Source organism: Pelophylax lessonae, assembly GCF_965119305.1.
Source record: "Pelophylax lessonae genome assembly, chromosome: 1".
Classification (NCBI taxonomy): Eukaryota; Metazoa; Chordata; class Amphibia; order Anura; family Ranidae; genus Pelophylax; species Pelophylax lessonae.
This window is the reverse complement of record NC_138768.1, coordinates 428,977,889-428,990,538: the sequence shown is the minus strand read 5'-3', so window position 1 is coordinate 428,990,538 and position 12,650 is coordinate 428,977,889. Positions and strand designations below refer to the sequence as shown.

At 44.5% G+C, this 12,650-nt stretch overlaps 1 protein-coding gene across 1 annotated transcript in view; it reads right to left on the bottom strand.

Moving 5' to 3' along the window:
- The window catches only part of NCBP1 (nuclear cap binding protein subunit 1), an 82,565-nt gene extending 71,585 nt beyond the window's left edge, over positions 1-10,980 (bottom strand). The window contains exons 1-3 of the mRNA XM_082243316.1: positions 10,734-10,980; positions 3,368-3,456; positions 2,595-2,695 (exon numbers count right to left, since the gene is read on the bottom strand). Coding sequence (XP_082099442.1) covers positions 2,595-2,695; positions 3,368-3,456; positions 10,734-10,767 — 224 coding nt within the window. The 5' untranslated portion in view covers positions 10,768-10,980. The remainder of the gene's footprint in view (positions 1-2,594; positions 2,696-3,367; positions 3,457-10,733) is intronic.
- Positions 10,981-12,650: the final 1,670 nt, after the last annotated feature.

Sequence of the window (12,650 nt, the reverse complement as noted above, 5' to 3'; positions counted from 1 at the left end):
TAGAGGGTTGACAGAAACTATTTAACACTGACATGGTTGCCTTACGATAGGCAGCTGTAAACCGTTGCCAAAAGTTAAGATGAAAAGTGAAAAACTAAACCCTCCTAGCCGTTATAGCCAAGGAAGCTGCATTATACACTACTAGATTACCAAAATTATTGGAGCGCCTGCCTTTACACACAAACTTTAATGGCATCCCCGTCTTAGTTTGTTCTCTTCTGGGAAGGCTGTCCACAAGGTTTAGGAGTGTGTCTATTGGAATGTTAGACTATTCTTCCAGAAGTGCATTTGTGAGGTCAGGCACTGATTTTGGAGAGAAGGCCTGGCTCACAGTCTCCGTTCTAATTCATCCCAAAGGTGTCTATCTGGTTGAGGTCAGGACTCTATGCAGGCCAGTCAAGATCCGCCACCCCAAACTCGCTGATCCATGTCTTTATGGACCCTAATTTGTGACCAAGACTGGGATGTAATTAAAGGTTAAGTCCAGTCAAAACCCAACTAATGCTAAACCTGCTCTTTGTCACATCTTAAGACTATTCTATCTAACCCTGTAAAGCAAAAATCACTGTACTTACCTTTCCTACACTTGATCAGGTCCGGTCTCCAGCGATGGAAGCTCTGTGCAGGAGAGGACTCGGTGAAATGAACGGGAAGGAACTTCGCCCAGAGACTTACTATGGAACTTCCGTTGTCGAGTGCCTCTCCTACACCCGTCTTTACGCTAAAGCCGCCACTGACAGCTTAGCGTGGGACTGGATCGGGTGTAGAAAAGGAAAGGATCGGGTATAGAAAAGGAAAGTACAGTGGTTTGTTGCTTTACAGGGTTAGATAGAAAAGTCTTGGAATGTGGCACAGAGCAGATTTAGCGTTAATTAGGTTTTGACTGGACTTATCCTTTAAAGTTTATGTGCGTCCCAATACTTTTGATAGTCTATTTTAGTTTTTGGGCCCTTTCACATGGACGTTCTGTTTGTCCATTTTTCATCTGTCTGTTTGGGGCTTGATTTACACCAATGCATGTTGCTTTTGAGTGTTTCTGTAGTGCTTTTTGCTGTGTTTTCCATGTTATTTTTTTAACCACAATGTGTTTATGTTTTTGTTTTTTTAATTTGTTGAGCAGATTTATAAACGCAAATCTCTTCAAAATCGTGGTAAAAAACCCGCAATACTTGTGTTTTGGATGCAGGTCCATTGAAGTCTATAACATGAAAAAACACTGCATTTTGCGGGGGGGGGGGGGGGGGGGGTGCGCAGAGGCACAAAAATGCATTCACGTGAACGTGTTCCAAAAGGAACCCATGTTCCAAAAAAAAAAAAAAAAATTAAAATGCATTTCTGCAAAAAAGCATGAAAAACCATTGGTGTGAATGGAGCCTGAGGATGAAAAAGAGACAGCAATTCACTCCTATGGTCTTGTGCGTGTAAAAGGATGATCGTTTTTATTTGAGCCCATTCATGTGGTTTTGTTTTTGTTTTTTTTAAAAACAGAGCAAAGCTGCATGCTTTTTCTATTAAGACAGATCTGAATGGATGCAAATAGATGCCATCTGTTTACGTTTGTTTTTAGGCAAGAAACTTTTTACACTTCTCACCTATGATTAGCTTAAACCACTACAAAAAAAAAAAAAAAAATTGAACATAACTGAAGTGCAAACTGAACCGCACTGAATACAGATGTGCAAACTGATGTAAACTGGGTAACAGAATTCATCACTATTTTCATAGCAAAAAAACGTGACTGAATGGATAACACCTATGTGAGAAGACCCTTTAGGCTTAGTCCCCGTTCACACTAAGGCGACCTGTGAGGCAACCTGGTCGCCTCACAGGTCGCCTTCCATAGGGAAGCTGCGGACCCGTTCTAATAGGAGCGACACAAGTCGCTCCGACTTAGAAAAAGGGTCCGGAGCTTCTTTGGGGCGACCCGGAGGCGACCGCTATAGACTTCAATGTTATTAAGTCCGTGGCGGCCGCTCCGAGGTCGCCCCCCCAAGTCGAACCAATGTGAACGGGGCCTTAGATACATCTTAAGCTGTTAGACCAGCTCATCAAGCCACGGATATCACAATTAAAAAAACCACGTGAATGGACACACGTTGCGATAGCTTGCGACACTTCCAGGGGGGTGTCAGTGTCTCTCACAGGCTAATGCGGCTTTTGCTCCTGTTGGCATCATCAGTACTACTCACAGCGGCAGGAGATGCTTCAGCTGATCTAGAAAGATTTTTTTTTACTATACTTTCTTTTTTTACCATCTGTGGTCATCCGTTACCGCGTTTGAGATTTTTCTACTTTTCTGTCTAGCTGACAATTTGTGACAGGGACAAGAAGTGAAGGGAATCTCAAGGAGTCCTCAGATAGCAATAAAACTATTCTGTTCTTACCATTCCATACAGTATCGAAAAGAATATGTTACTGAATGTACAGGTTTTATTGTAAGCTAGTTATAAGAGATTACATGGAGCAGCTCAAGTAAAAAATATATCACAATAGTCCTGATTTATGGTGCAACAGAGGCCAGCTGTAAGGGGACAAACTTTAATAACACTTTATTTAAAAAAGTATTCAAAATATAATGGAGGACACACACTTACACGGCACAGAGGATTCTTAAGATAATACTTTTATAGTTTGGTAGATCAGCTTCCAAGACACCAGCAAGGCCCTCCAAGTTACTTTCCAGTGATGATGAGCTCTGACAAAAACAGAACACAAAGTTTAATTTACAGTTAACAGACACATCATGAAGACCACATAATTAGCAAAATAATTTGTTTTGCTTTTCTAAAAATCTATTTAAGAAGAAAAGAAATATAATAATAATAATAATAATCTTAGTGGTCAGATCAGATACATTTTAAAATGCCCAAGAGTCCAACAGAATCCTAAGCCACCACAGGAATTTTCACCCCCCCCAAAGAACTTTAGTAACCTACATTTTCCATAGGCAGCACTTTAAAAGTCCCTACAAGTCATACCCAACTTCGGCACGACTTGCACGGACTTCATATAATGAATGTCAATGCAAGTCGCTCCGAGGTCGCCCCAAAGTAGTACAGGAACTATTTTCTAAGTCGGAGCGACTTGAGTCGCTCCTATTAAAACGGGTCCTGTAGCACTGCATGGACCGCGACTTGTCAGGCTGACCAGTCGCCTGACAAGTCGCGGTAGTGTGTATGGGCACTTAGAGTTATTTGTGAATGGGATTAGATGTACTGCACTTACTCAGGCATGAGCAGTAAAATCCTATATGTGTAGCAATCACAGTTTTTGTGCAAAGGAGCCCAGATTTGTGTATTTATGTTTGCATGCGGGAGCTAAAAAATTTTTGTGTAGGGAGGGTTTAGGTCGGGATCCAAACGATTACCTTCTCTCCAACTCTACATATTAATGACTCCAGGCGCCCTTCTATTTCAAGCGGTTCAGATGTTCTTCTCCTTTTGTGAGGTTGTCCTCCTGTGTGCAAAGACAAGACAGGTGCATTCAGGGCCAAGATGCCTTCAGCTTTTCATTGAAAGTATCTAATTAAGTAAACTTACAGCAGCAGAGAAAGCAGGACAGGTAATTATATAGGAACTGAAGTTATGCACTGTGACTCAAAAAACAAAAAGCATCCTCTTAATGACTAGTATATGGTAAACCAAATAATGATCTTGGGTATACATTGCCTGTGCAGTAAAAGCTGATGAGAAAGAAGAAGAAGAAAAAAAAGAAAAGGATTGCTATGCATATTTTTTTTAGTACTGAGTATAACGGAACCGCGACCCACACTGTTTGCGGGCTTCCACCAGTAAACCGCTTCTTCCAGTCTTGAATATAGATATCAAATATTCTAGCCTCCCCCATACAAAGCTAGCTGACAACTTAGCTTGTACAAGTTCTTGAACCTTCTCCTTTATTGAACAGTCTCACACAATTTATACACGAGGACATCCCCACTCCTGATCAAATTACCCCACCAAGTCACATGCCTAGTTACATTAGCCTATGCAGATGAAATTGTATACAGAATACACTCAGGTTTTCGTACAAAAAACTTCTAGATCCCTAGGGCAGTGGTCCTCAACTCCGGTCCTCAGGGCACACTAACAGGCCAGGATTGCAAGATAACTGAAATACATCACAGGTGATCTCATTTGCTGCTCAGTGATTGCAGTTTTCTAGTCTGCATCTCCCCAAGGGGATACTTAAAATCTGGCCTTTTAGTGGGCCCTGAGGACTGCAGTTGAGGACCACTGCCCTAGGGAACTAATCTCCTCTGGTGGTAGGAACCTTCCCCTCCCCATCCTCCTTATTTCTAATTCACCCCTCTTATAAACCCCCTCCCAGCCTCAGCCATCAGGATACACCCTGGGTCACGGAGACACTGGGAGCTGTGACTCTGCTCGGGTGCCCCCATAGCAAGATGCCCTCAACAGGAGTGAGAGGCCTAGGAGCTCAAGCCAGGGACCCAAGAGGAGGAGGATCTGGGCCACTCTGTGCAAAACCAACTGCATAAAGCAGGCAAGTATAACATGCTTGGATTAATAAAGTGGCCCTTTTACATCGAACACAGTTGGCTGCATTCTGAACTGCACTCCAACTGTACGGATAGCCCAAAATCAAGGTAATCCTATGGGCATAGTTCACATAAGTTAAAGCAGAGTTCCACCCACATTTAAAACTTTGCCCCATCCAGTTCTTTGTTGCAGGTTAAAAATGCATTGGTACTTTTTTTTTTTTTCTTCGATTTACCTTGATTTCAATGGCAAAGTTGTTCTCTTCCCGTGTACCTTCGCCAAGGTACATAATTTCCAACTGAGCAGGGAATGCGCTACAAACGTACAGAACTATGCCCCCTCAGGCCAAGCCCAAAAAAACCCATGGAAAATGCACTGCAAATGCTGCAGTAAAAAACATTTGAAGTGTGCCTAAAAATGTATGTAAACATGCAGTCAAAATGCACAGTTAAGTGCAGTTTCTGGTGTGAATGGGCCCTAAAGCAGAGCTACACTGCATTTGAGCACCACCAATCAAAAATGCTATTTGATTCATTTATAATATTCACAGAAAGCTCACCCATCTATCCATGACTTTATTCTTTATTTTGCTGAGAAATCACTTTAAAAACACCCCCTAGCATTTCTAGCTGTGGCCATCTTGAATAAGGACAGGTGATTAGTCTAGCATTTACTTTGTGGAATCAATCTGCCCTTAGCTCAGGAATGCAGGCAGGAGGGTGTGCTTAGCTGAGAAAACCCCTCTTCCCCTTCTGGAGACTCCTGGGATGTATGACATTTGCCTAGGCAAGAAACCAGAAAGTAACTGACGCGAGTAAAAAAAAAAATACCCCTTTAGAAAAGGGGGTTCTAAATGCAGAAGGTTTTTTTTTTCCTTCTTTAAAAAGCATTAAGATAAAAAAAAAAAAAAGTGCACACCAAAGCCTATCTTTATCCAGCGATGTTTCACGAGTTTCTCAGCTGCCTGGGACTCCACTGTTCATTGGCTGAGACAGAAGCACGGCACGATTGGCTCCCACTGCTGTCAAAGTCAGCCAATCAGGAGAGAGGGGCGGGACCGGGTCGCAGCTTCGTGTCTGAATGGACACAGGGAGCTGTGACTCGGGTCCGACGCCTCCATTGCAAGCTGCTTGCTGTGGGGGTAAAAAACAGGTAGGGAGGGAGGGGCCAGGAGCTCCAGCCAGGGACCCGAGAAGAGGAGGATCCAGGCTACTCTGTGCAAAACCAACTGTGCAGAGGAGGTAAGTAGAACATGTTTTTTTATAGAGAGGAAAAAAAAAAAAAAAAAACACAACTTTACATTCACTTTAACACAAGTAAATAGGATATATTTTCCCATCCATTTACTAATTCCAGCAGTACAAAAATAGTCAATGTTAATTAAGAGAGTGATGATCCACTTTAACAACTTAAAGACCAGACGCCACTGTGGGCGTCTAGCTCTCCTGCCCAAACCGGCGTAAGGGTAGGTCGGCTCGCGGGAGCGGGTCTCAGGCATACGCTCTCTAGCCCTGCAGATAAGCATTGGTTCCGGCGGCCACGATGGCCGCCGAGAACTTGGCGATCGCTGCAGGGACTGACAAACAGGGCTCCGGTGGTTTTTTCGGGAACACATGAGCACTGTTTCCATCCACCAAGCCTGGCCCCCACACACTTTCAATCACCCCCTAGGTACACATTTATCCCTTTGATCGCCCCTGGTGTTAACCCCTTCCCTGCCAGGGTCATTATTACAGTAACAGTGCATATTTTTAGCACTGATTACTGTAGTAATGTCACTGTTACCCCCAAAAGTGTCAAAAATGTCAGTTAGGGGTCCGATCTGTCCACCACATTGACGCAGTCCCGCTAAAAATCGCAGATCACCGCCATTACTAGTAAAAATAAAAATGACAAATCTTTCCCCTAGTTTGTAGACGCAATAACTTTTGCGTAAACTAGGGATGCACCGAAATGAAATTCTTGGCCGAAGCCGAATAATAATAAAATGTTTGGCCGAATGCCGAATACCGAACGCGGTGTTTTGCATTTTTTCCATTTATTTTGCCAATTTTTTGTCCTCTCGTGTCTCTCTCTCTCTCTCTTGTCCTCTCACTCTCTCTCTCTCTTGTCCTCTCATGTCTCTCTCTCTCTCGTCCTCTCGTGTCTCTCTCTCTCTTGTCCTCTCATGTCTCTCTCTCCCTAAATGTTACTGTAGGGAATGGGATTCAGTGCACACTGCAGCCTTGTACCATAGGGTTAATGTTAGTGACACTGTAGGGATTGGGAAGGATGCTGGGAATGGAAATCAGGAAGCATGCAGGCAGCCTTGTAAATTTTAATTGCAGATACAGGGCACTGGGCAGGTCAGGGTTAATGTGGTAACATCAATTACTCAGTGACAGTCAGTCAGTGTCAGTGTGGACTCAATCAGATTATAGTGACAGTCTCTCATAGTGGTGGTAGTAGGAGGCTGGAGGTGGACTAGTAGGAGCCTGGAAAGGAGCACAGCCGCATACATACATTACTCACTCGTGCACTGCAGCCCGCCCCACACATTCAGTGAGTCTTACTCTCCTCCCTAGTTTTTTCAATGGCACATTCAGGAAGCCAATCACGCCGTGAGTAGCGGCACAGCGGAACCAATCAGGTGTGCAGGCACGCGTGATTGGTTCGCTGTGCAGCTAGTCAATATCGACTATCGTTCAGCCCTATTATTCAGCACAAAATTATTCGGCCTTTTGACTTATTCGGCCGAACACCGAAAGTGCTATTTTTTCTATTTTCGGCCAAATAATGTTCGGCCGCCGATTATTCAGTGCATCCCTAGCGTAAACCAATCAAAATATACATTGGTATTTTTTTTTTTACCAAAAATATATGGCAAAATACACAAATTGGCTAAAAAAAAAAAAAAAAAAAAAAAATAGATTTTTTTTTTTTTTTTTTTAAATCGGGAATGTTATATAGCAGAAAGTGAAAAATAAAATTTTCCCAAAATTGTCGCTCTTTTGTTCATAGCATATAATCAAAAACCACAGAGGTGATCAAATACCACCAAAAGAAAGCCCTGTTTGTGTGGGGGGGGGGGGGACAATTTTATTTGGCTACAGCGTTGCACATGCGTGCAGTTGTCAGTTAAAGTAACGCATCGCCGAATCGCAAAAAAATGGCCTGGTCATTAAGGAGGCAAATCCTTCCAGTCCAGAAGTGGTTAAAAGCGCATTTTAGAGACGTAAAAAAAAAAAAAAAAAAAAACCACAAACACGCCAAAGCTGCAGAGAAGAGCTTATGAGCATAATGAATACATATACATGAGTCCACAAAATAATTGAAAGTTAATATAGATTAAATATGAAAGTCCATAAAGAAAATCTTTCAACGGCTATCCACCACGTGTGCACCAGTGTCACCACTCCCTATAGGGTGTCCACTCACCAGATGTAAATGCCAACTATTCTCATATTGGCAAAAAACAGCGGGTACCCTCTCTCTAGGGTTAATGGTAATTCAACAGGCGTCCAATCGTCAACCGTGCACGGGTGTCACACGATGCAATCCGCTTGCTGGAGATCAGTGGAGGGGACCCATCGGACGGTGTCAGCTTGAAGAAAGCCCCTGACAGAACCAAGCTAGCATGTGGTTTCATTTATATGAACTTTCAATTATTTTGTGGATTTTTTTAAATCACTTTTTGCATGGCTGATATTAATAGCGCCACTATCTACTTCAATGATTTAACCACATCTTTTTTCCTTAGTATAGGATGCTAATGTTTTTTGTTCAAATGGCAGCCTTAACCACCTCCTTCCCAAGCCTATTCAGACACTTCGCCCCTACATGTAAAAATATTTTTTTTTGCTAGAAAGTTACTTAGAACCCCTAAACCAGTGTTTCTTAACTCCGGTCCTCAGGGCACACTAAGGTCCCTTTCACATGGCGACGGAGTCTGTTCTTCTCAGCGGGGGGATCGATCCGCCAATCCCCACTGAGCAGGCAGATGACAGCTCCATCTACGCTCTGTGCGGAGAGATGGGAGGTGTCAGATCCCCGCTGTCCTCTATGAGGAGATCAGATGAGAACGGACCATCTGTCCGTTCTCATCCGATCCCATCCTCCAGACGGATTGAAAATAGGGTTTCCGTCCGTCCGGATTTCACAGACAGGATCGGATAGCGGCAGGTGTCAGCGGAGAGGTCTCCGCTGACATCCGCTGCCCCATAGGGATTGCATGGAGCATCCGATCCGGTCCATGTGAAAGGGGCCTAACACGCCAGGTTTGCAAGGAAACTGAAATGCATCACAGGAGATATCATTTGCTGCTCAGTGATTGCAGTATTCTAGTCTGCATCCCCCCAAGGTAATACTTAAAATCTGGCCTGTTAGTGTGCCCTGAGGACCAGAGTTGAGAAACACTGCCCTAAACAAATATATATATTTTTTTTTTAAGCAGAGATCCTAGAGAATAAAATGGCGACCGTTGCAATTTTTTATGTCATGCAGTATTTGCGCAGCGGTTTTTCAAATGCAATTTTTTTGGAAAGAAAAACACATTCTTGAATAAAAACAAAACCAAACAGTAAAGTTAGCCCAATTTTTTTTATACTGTGAAAGATGATGTTACGCTGAGTAAGGAGATACCAAACATGTCACGCTTTAAAATTGCATCTGCCCGTGGAATAGCGGCAAACTGCGCTGCCTTAAAATTCTCCATATTTCCATTATTGCTCTCGCTCCGACGTTCGCTACAATACCTCACGTGCGGTGCGATCACCGTTTACATATGCGTGCGGGAATAACGTATGTGCTCACATTTGCGCGCAAGCACGGTGGGTGCTTTATATAAAATTTCTGTTTTACAAACTTTATTGTTAAAAGGGATGAACAACATCCCTTGTGATAGCATGGACTGTGACAGGTCCTCTTTATGGAGAGATTTGGGGTCTATTACACCCCAAATCTCTCCCCCGGCCCCCCATGCAGCTGATCGGACTGATCGGCTGCTTCTCTGGCCACTGGTGGCCAGGTAAACAAAGGAGTGGAAACGGAAGGGACGAATACTCATAGCTCCCGGTTTCCAGGGTTACAGAGAGAGGGAAAACGACGTTAGTTCCTCTCTCTGTTCCAAGCAGCCATTGCCGCATCGCTCCAGGCCTCTGCAATGGGAATGGAGAGCCAGCGGCGGGAGGGGGGTGGGACCCCCTTCTGCCACTTGCAGAACTGATCAAGTGGCTATGGGGGGGGGGGGGGGGGGAGTGGTTGTGGAACCCCCTTCTGCCACTCGCAGAAGTGATCGAGTGGCTGGAGGGGTGGAACCCACTTCTGCCACTCGCAGAACTGATCGAGTGGCCGGACGGGGGTGGAACCCACTTCTGCCACTCGCAGAACTGATCGCATGGCCAGGAGGGGGGGGGGTGTAACCCCCTTCCGCCACTCGCAGAACTGATTGAGTGGCCGGATAGGGGTGGAACCCACTTCTGCCACTCGCAGAAGTGATCACATTGCCAGGAGGTGGGAGTGGAACCCCCTTCCGCCACTCGCAGAAGTGATCGAGTGGCCAGAGGGGGGGACCCCATTCTGTCTCTCGCAGAAGTGATCGAGTGGCCGCTCAGCTCACTTCTGCTTTGTAGAATCTTCACCTGAAAATAACCGTACTGGGATGATGCCTGTAGGTGCTGGCATCATCCCGGTATAACCACTGACACCCAAGGATGTACATCCTTGAATGGGAAGTTATTAAACGCTTGTTGACATGGCGCAGTGGTAGCACTGTTATAGTAGTGCGCCCTTAATTCATATCCTGGTGTGTTTAATACACATACATGTGTAATCGCGCATAGACACGTACATGAGAGTAAATGTATTTCAATGATCAGAACTAGTGGGCAAAAAAAAATGCATTTACATTTATCATATGCACATACACAAAAAAAAAAGAGCATATTTGGAGAATGAATTGATACATACACCCATGTGCAGGAGGCTTTACACCACTGGAGCCAACACACAAAAGGGATTCAATGTGTATTGCTGTATCTAGTGCCCAATGTACTGAGCTTAGAATGCAGATCCGACTTCAACCATAGCTAAGAAGTCAGTCCCATAGCATAACCCAATCTGGGAGAGGGCTAGCTTTGTGTCTTACAAACGATGCTGGGAATTGTAGTCCTACAACAGACTGCTACAAGCGACGTTTATTCATGCAGCCCCACCATGAGCACCTCCCTCAGCACAGCCCCTCATAGAGTCTCTCACCATCACTCTCATCGCTGTGCCTCCGCCGAGACATAGCTGCTCCTCGGTTATATCCCTCTCTGTGCAGATAGCAGACAAGCTCGGCTCCGAAAGGCGCAAGAGTAAGAGGAAAATCTCGCGAGGGCTTCAGCGGAATCCCACTCTGATTGGCCGCCCGGTTTCTGGAACTTACTCCAGAGGCACCAAAGAGAGAAGCGTGCACGGCTGTAGGACGCCGCTGGCAGTCGCTTCCGGTTATCGCAGAATGGAATGCTAGTCAGGGAGACGTTCTTGCCAGCCACTAGGTTGGTGTCTATGGTTTTAGGGGGTGTGAACTTCCGGGAGGCTTGTTCGCTGAGGGAGCGTGTATAAAGAGCAGAGCTTGATGTAAGCAGATGCTACTTCACTTGGCAAAGCCATGTTTAGTATTGCTGTGACTGCTTAGTGGCAACCGGTTTGCCCATTTCTGATATAGAGTAAAGCTGTATATACACTATACAATTTTCTTTAGGTTTACCAAAACCATATAATATGAGGTCAAACCTAAACATATTTTATTTGTATGGAATCAGGCAGGCCCTTGACAACATAGTTGAAGGTAAATCTAAAGGAAATCTAACAACAAAAGTTGTATAGTGTGTATCCGGCTTTAGGCTCCATGGACACTAGCAGTTTTTTAAAACTTAGTTCCAGCCATTGTAGTGTTTATTTACCACTAGAGCATTTTGCTCTCTTACGTCTGGGCCACTTTTTGCGATTCGGCGCTGTGCGACTTTAACTGACAATTGCGCGGTCATGTGACGCCGTACCCAAACGAAATTTACGTCCTTTTTTTCCCACAAACAGAGCTTTCTTTTGGTGGTATTTGATCACCTGTGCGATTTTTACTTTTTGCGCTATAAACAAAAAAAGAGCGTTTATTTTGAAAAAATAACAATATTTTTAACATTTTTTTATATGAAATTCCCCCCAAAAAAGATGTTAAAACCAATTTTTTTAAAAATTTTTGGCCAATTCGTTTTCTGCAACCTTTGTTTGGTAAAAAAAATCGCAATAAGCGTATTTTGATTGGTTTGCGCAAAAGTTATTGCGTTTACTAACAAAGGGAAAGATTTTTGTCATTTTTGGTGTTTTTTTTTTTTAACAAGTAATGGCGGCGATCTGCGATTTTGTTTGCGGTACTGCGACATTGCGGCGGACAGATCGGACCCTTGACTGACATTTTTGACACTTTTGGGGTTACCAGTGACATTACTGCAGTAATCAGTGCTATATATATGCACTGTTACTGTAAAAATGACACTGGCAGGGAAGGGGTTAATTTTATTGGAGAGGGAGGGGTTAATGTATGCCTGGTGCTTACTGACGTGTGGGGGGGAGGTGACTGTGTGAGACAGGGACAGATCGGATGTCCAGCTATGCTGAACACTCCGATCTGTCACTCCCTGTCACTGAAGAGATCCACCCGCTCTGTTTACACAGGCGGGCGGATCTCCAAACTGGATTCCCCGACGATCAGGGCAGAGCAGCGGCGATCGCCGCTGCTCCTCCCCTGGCCCGACTTCCGCTGTGAATGAAAACAGCGGGAGCGCGCCTCCGGCGGCGCGCGAGCGCCGCCTACAGGGGGAGGAGTCTGGCGACGTAGGTCTACGTCGTCAGACGGGAACGAGCCACTTTGCCGCAGTAGTACTCCGGTACACAGTGGTAAAGTGGTTAAAAGTCAGCAGCTACAAAAAGTATATCTGCTGACATTTCAAGAGGTTGTAAACCTCAGAAAAAAAAAGAAAAACCTGAAAGACAGAGGCATAATGAGCTAGTATGCATCACATACTAGCTCATTATGAAATACCTTAGAACACAGCCCCCGCAGTGCCGCCCCCTCACCTGTAACACTGCAGACATTTTCGTCCGTCCTACTTTCTGGTTTGGATCCTCTGG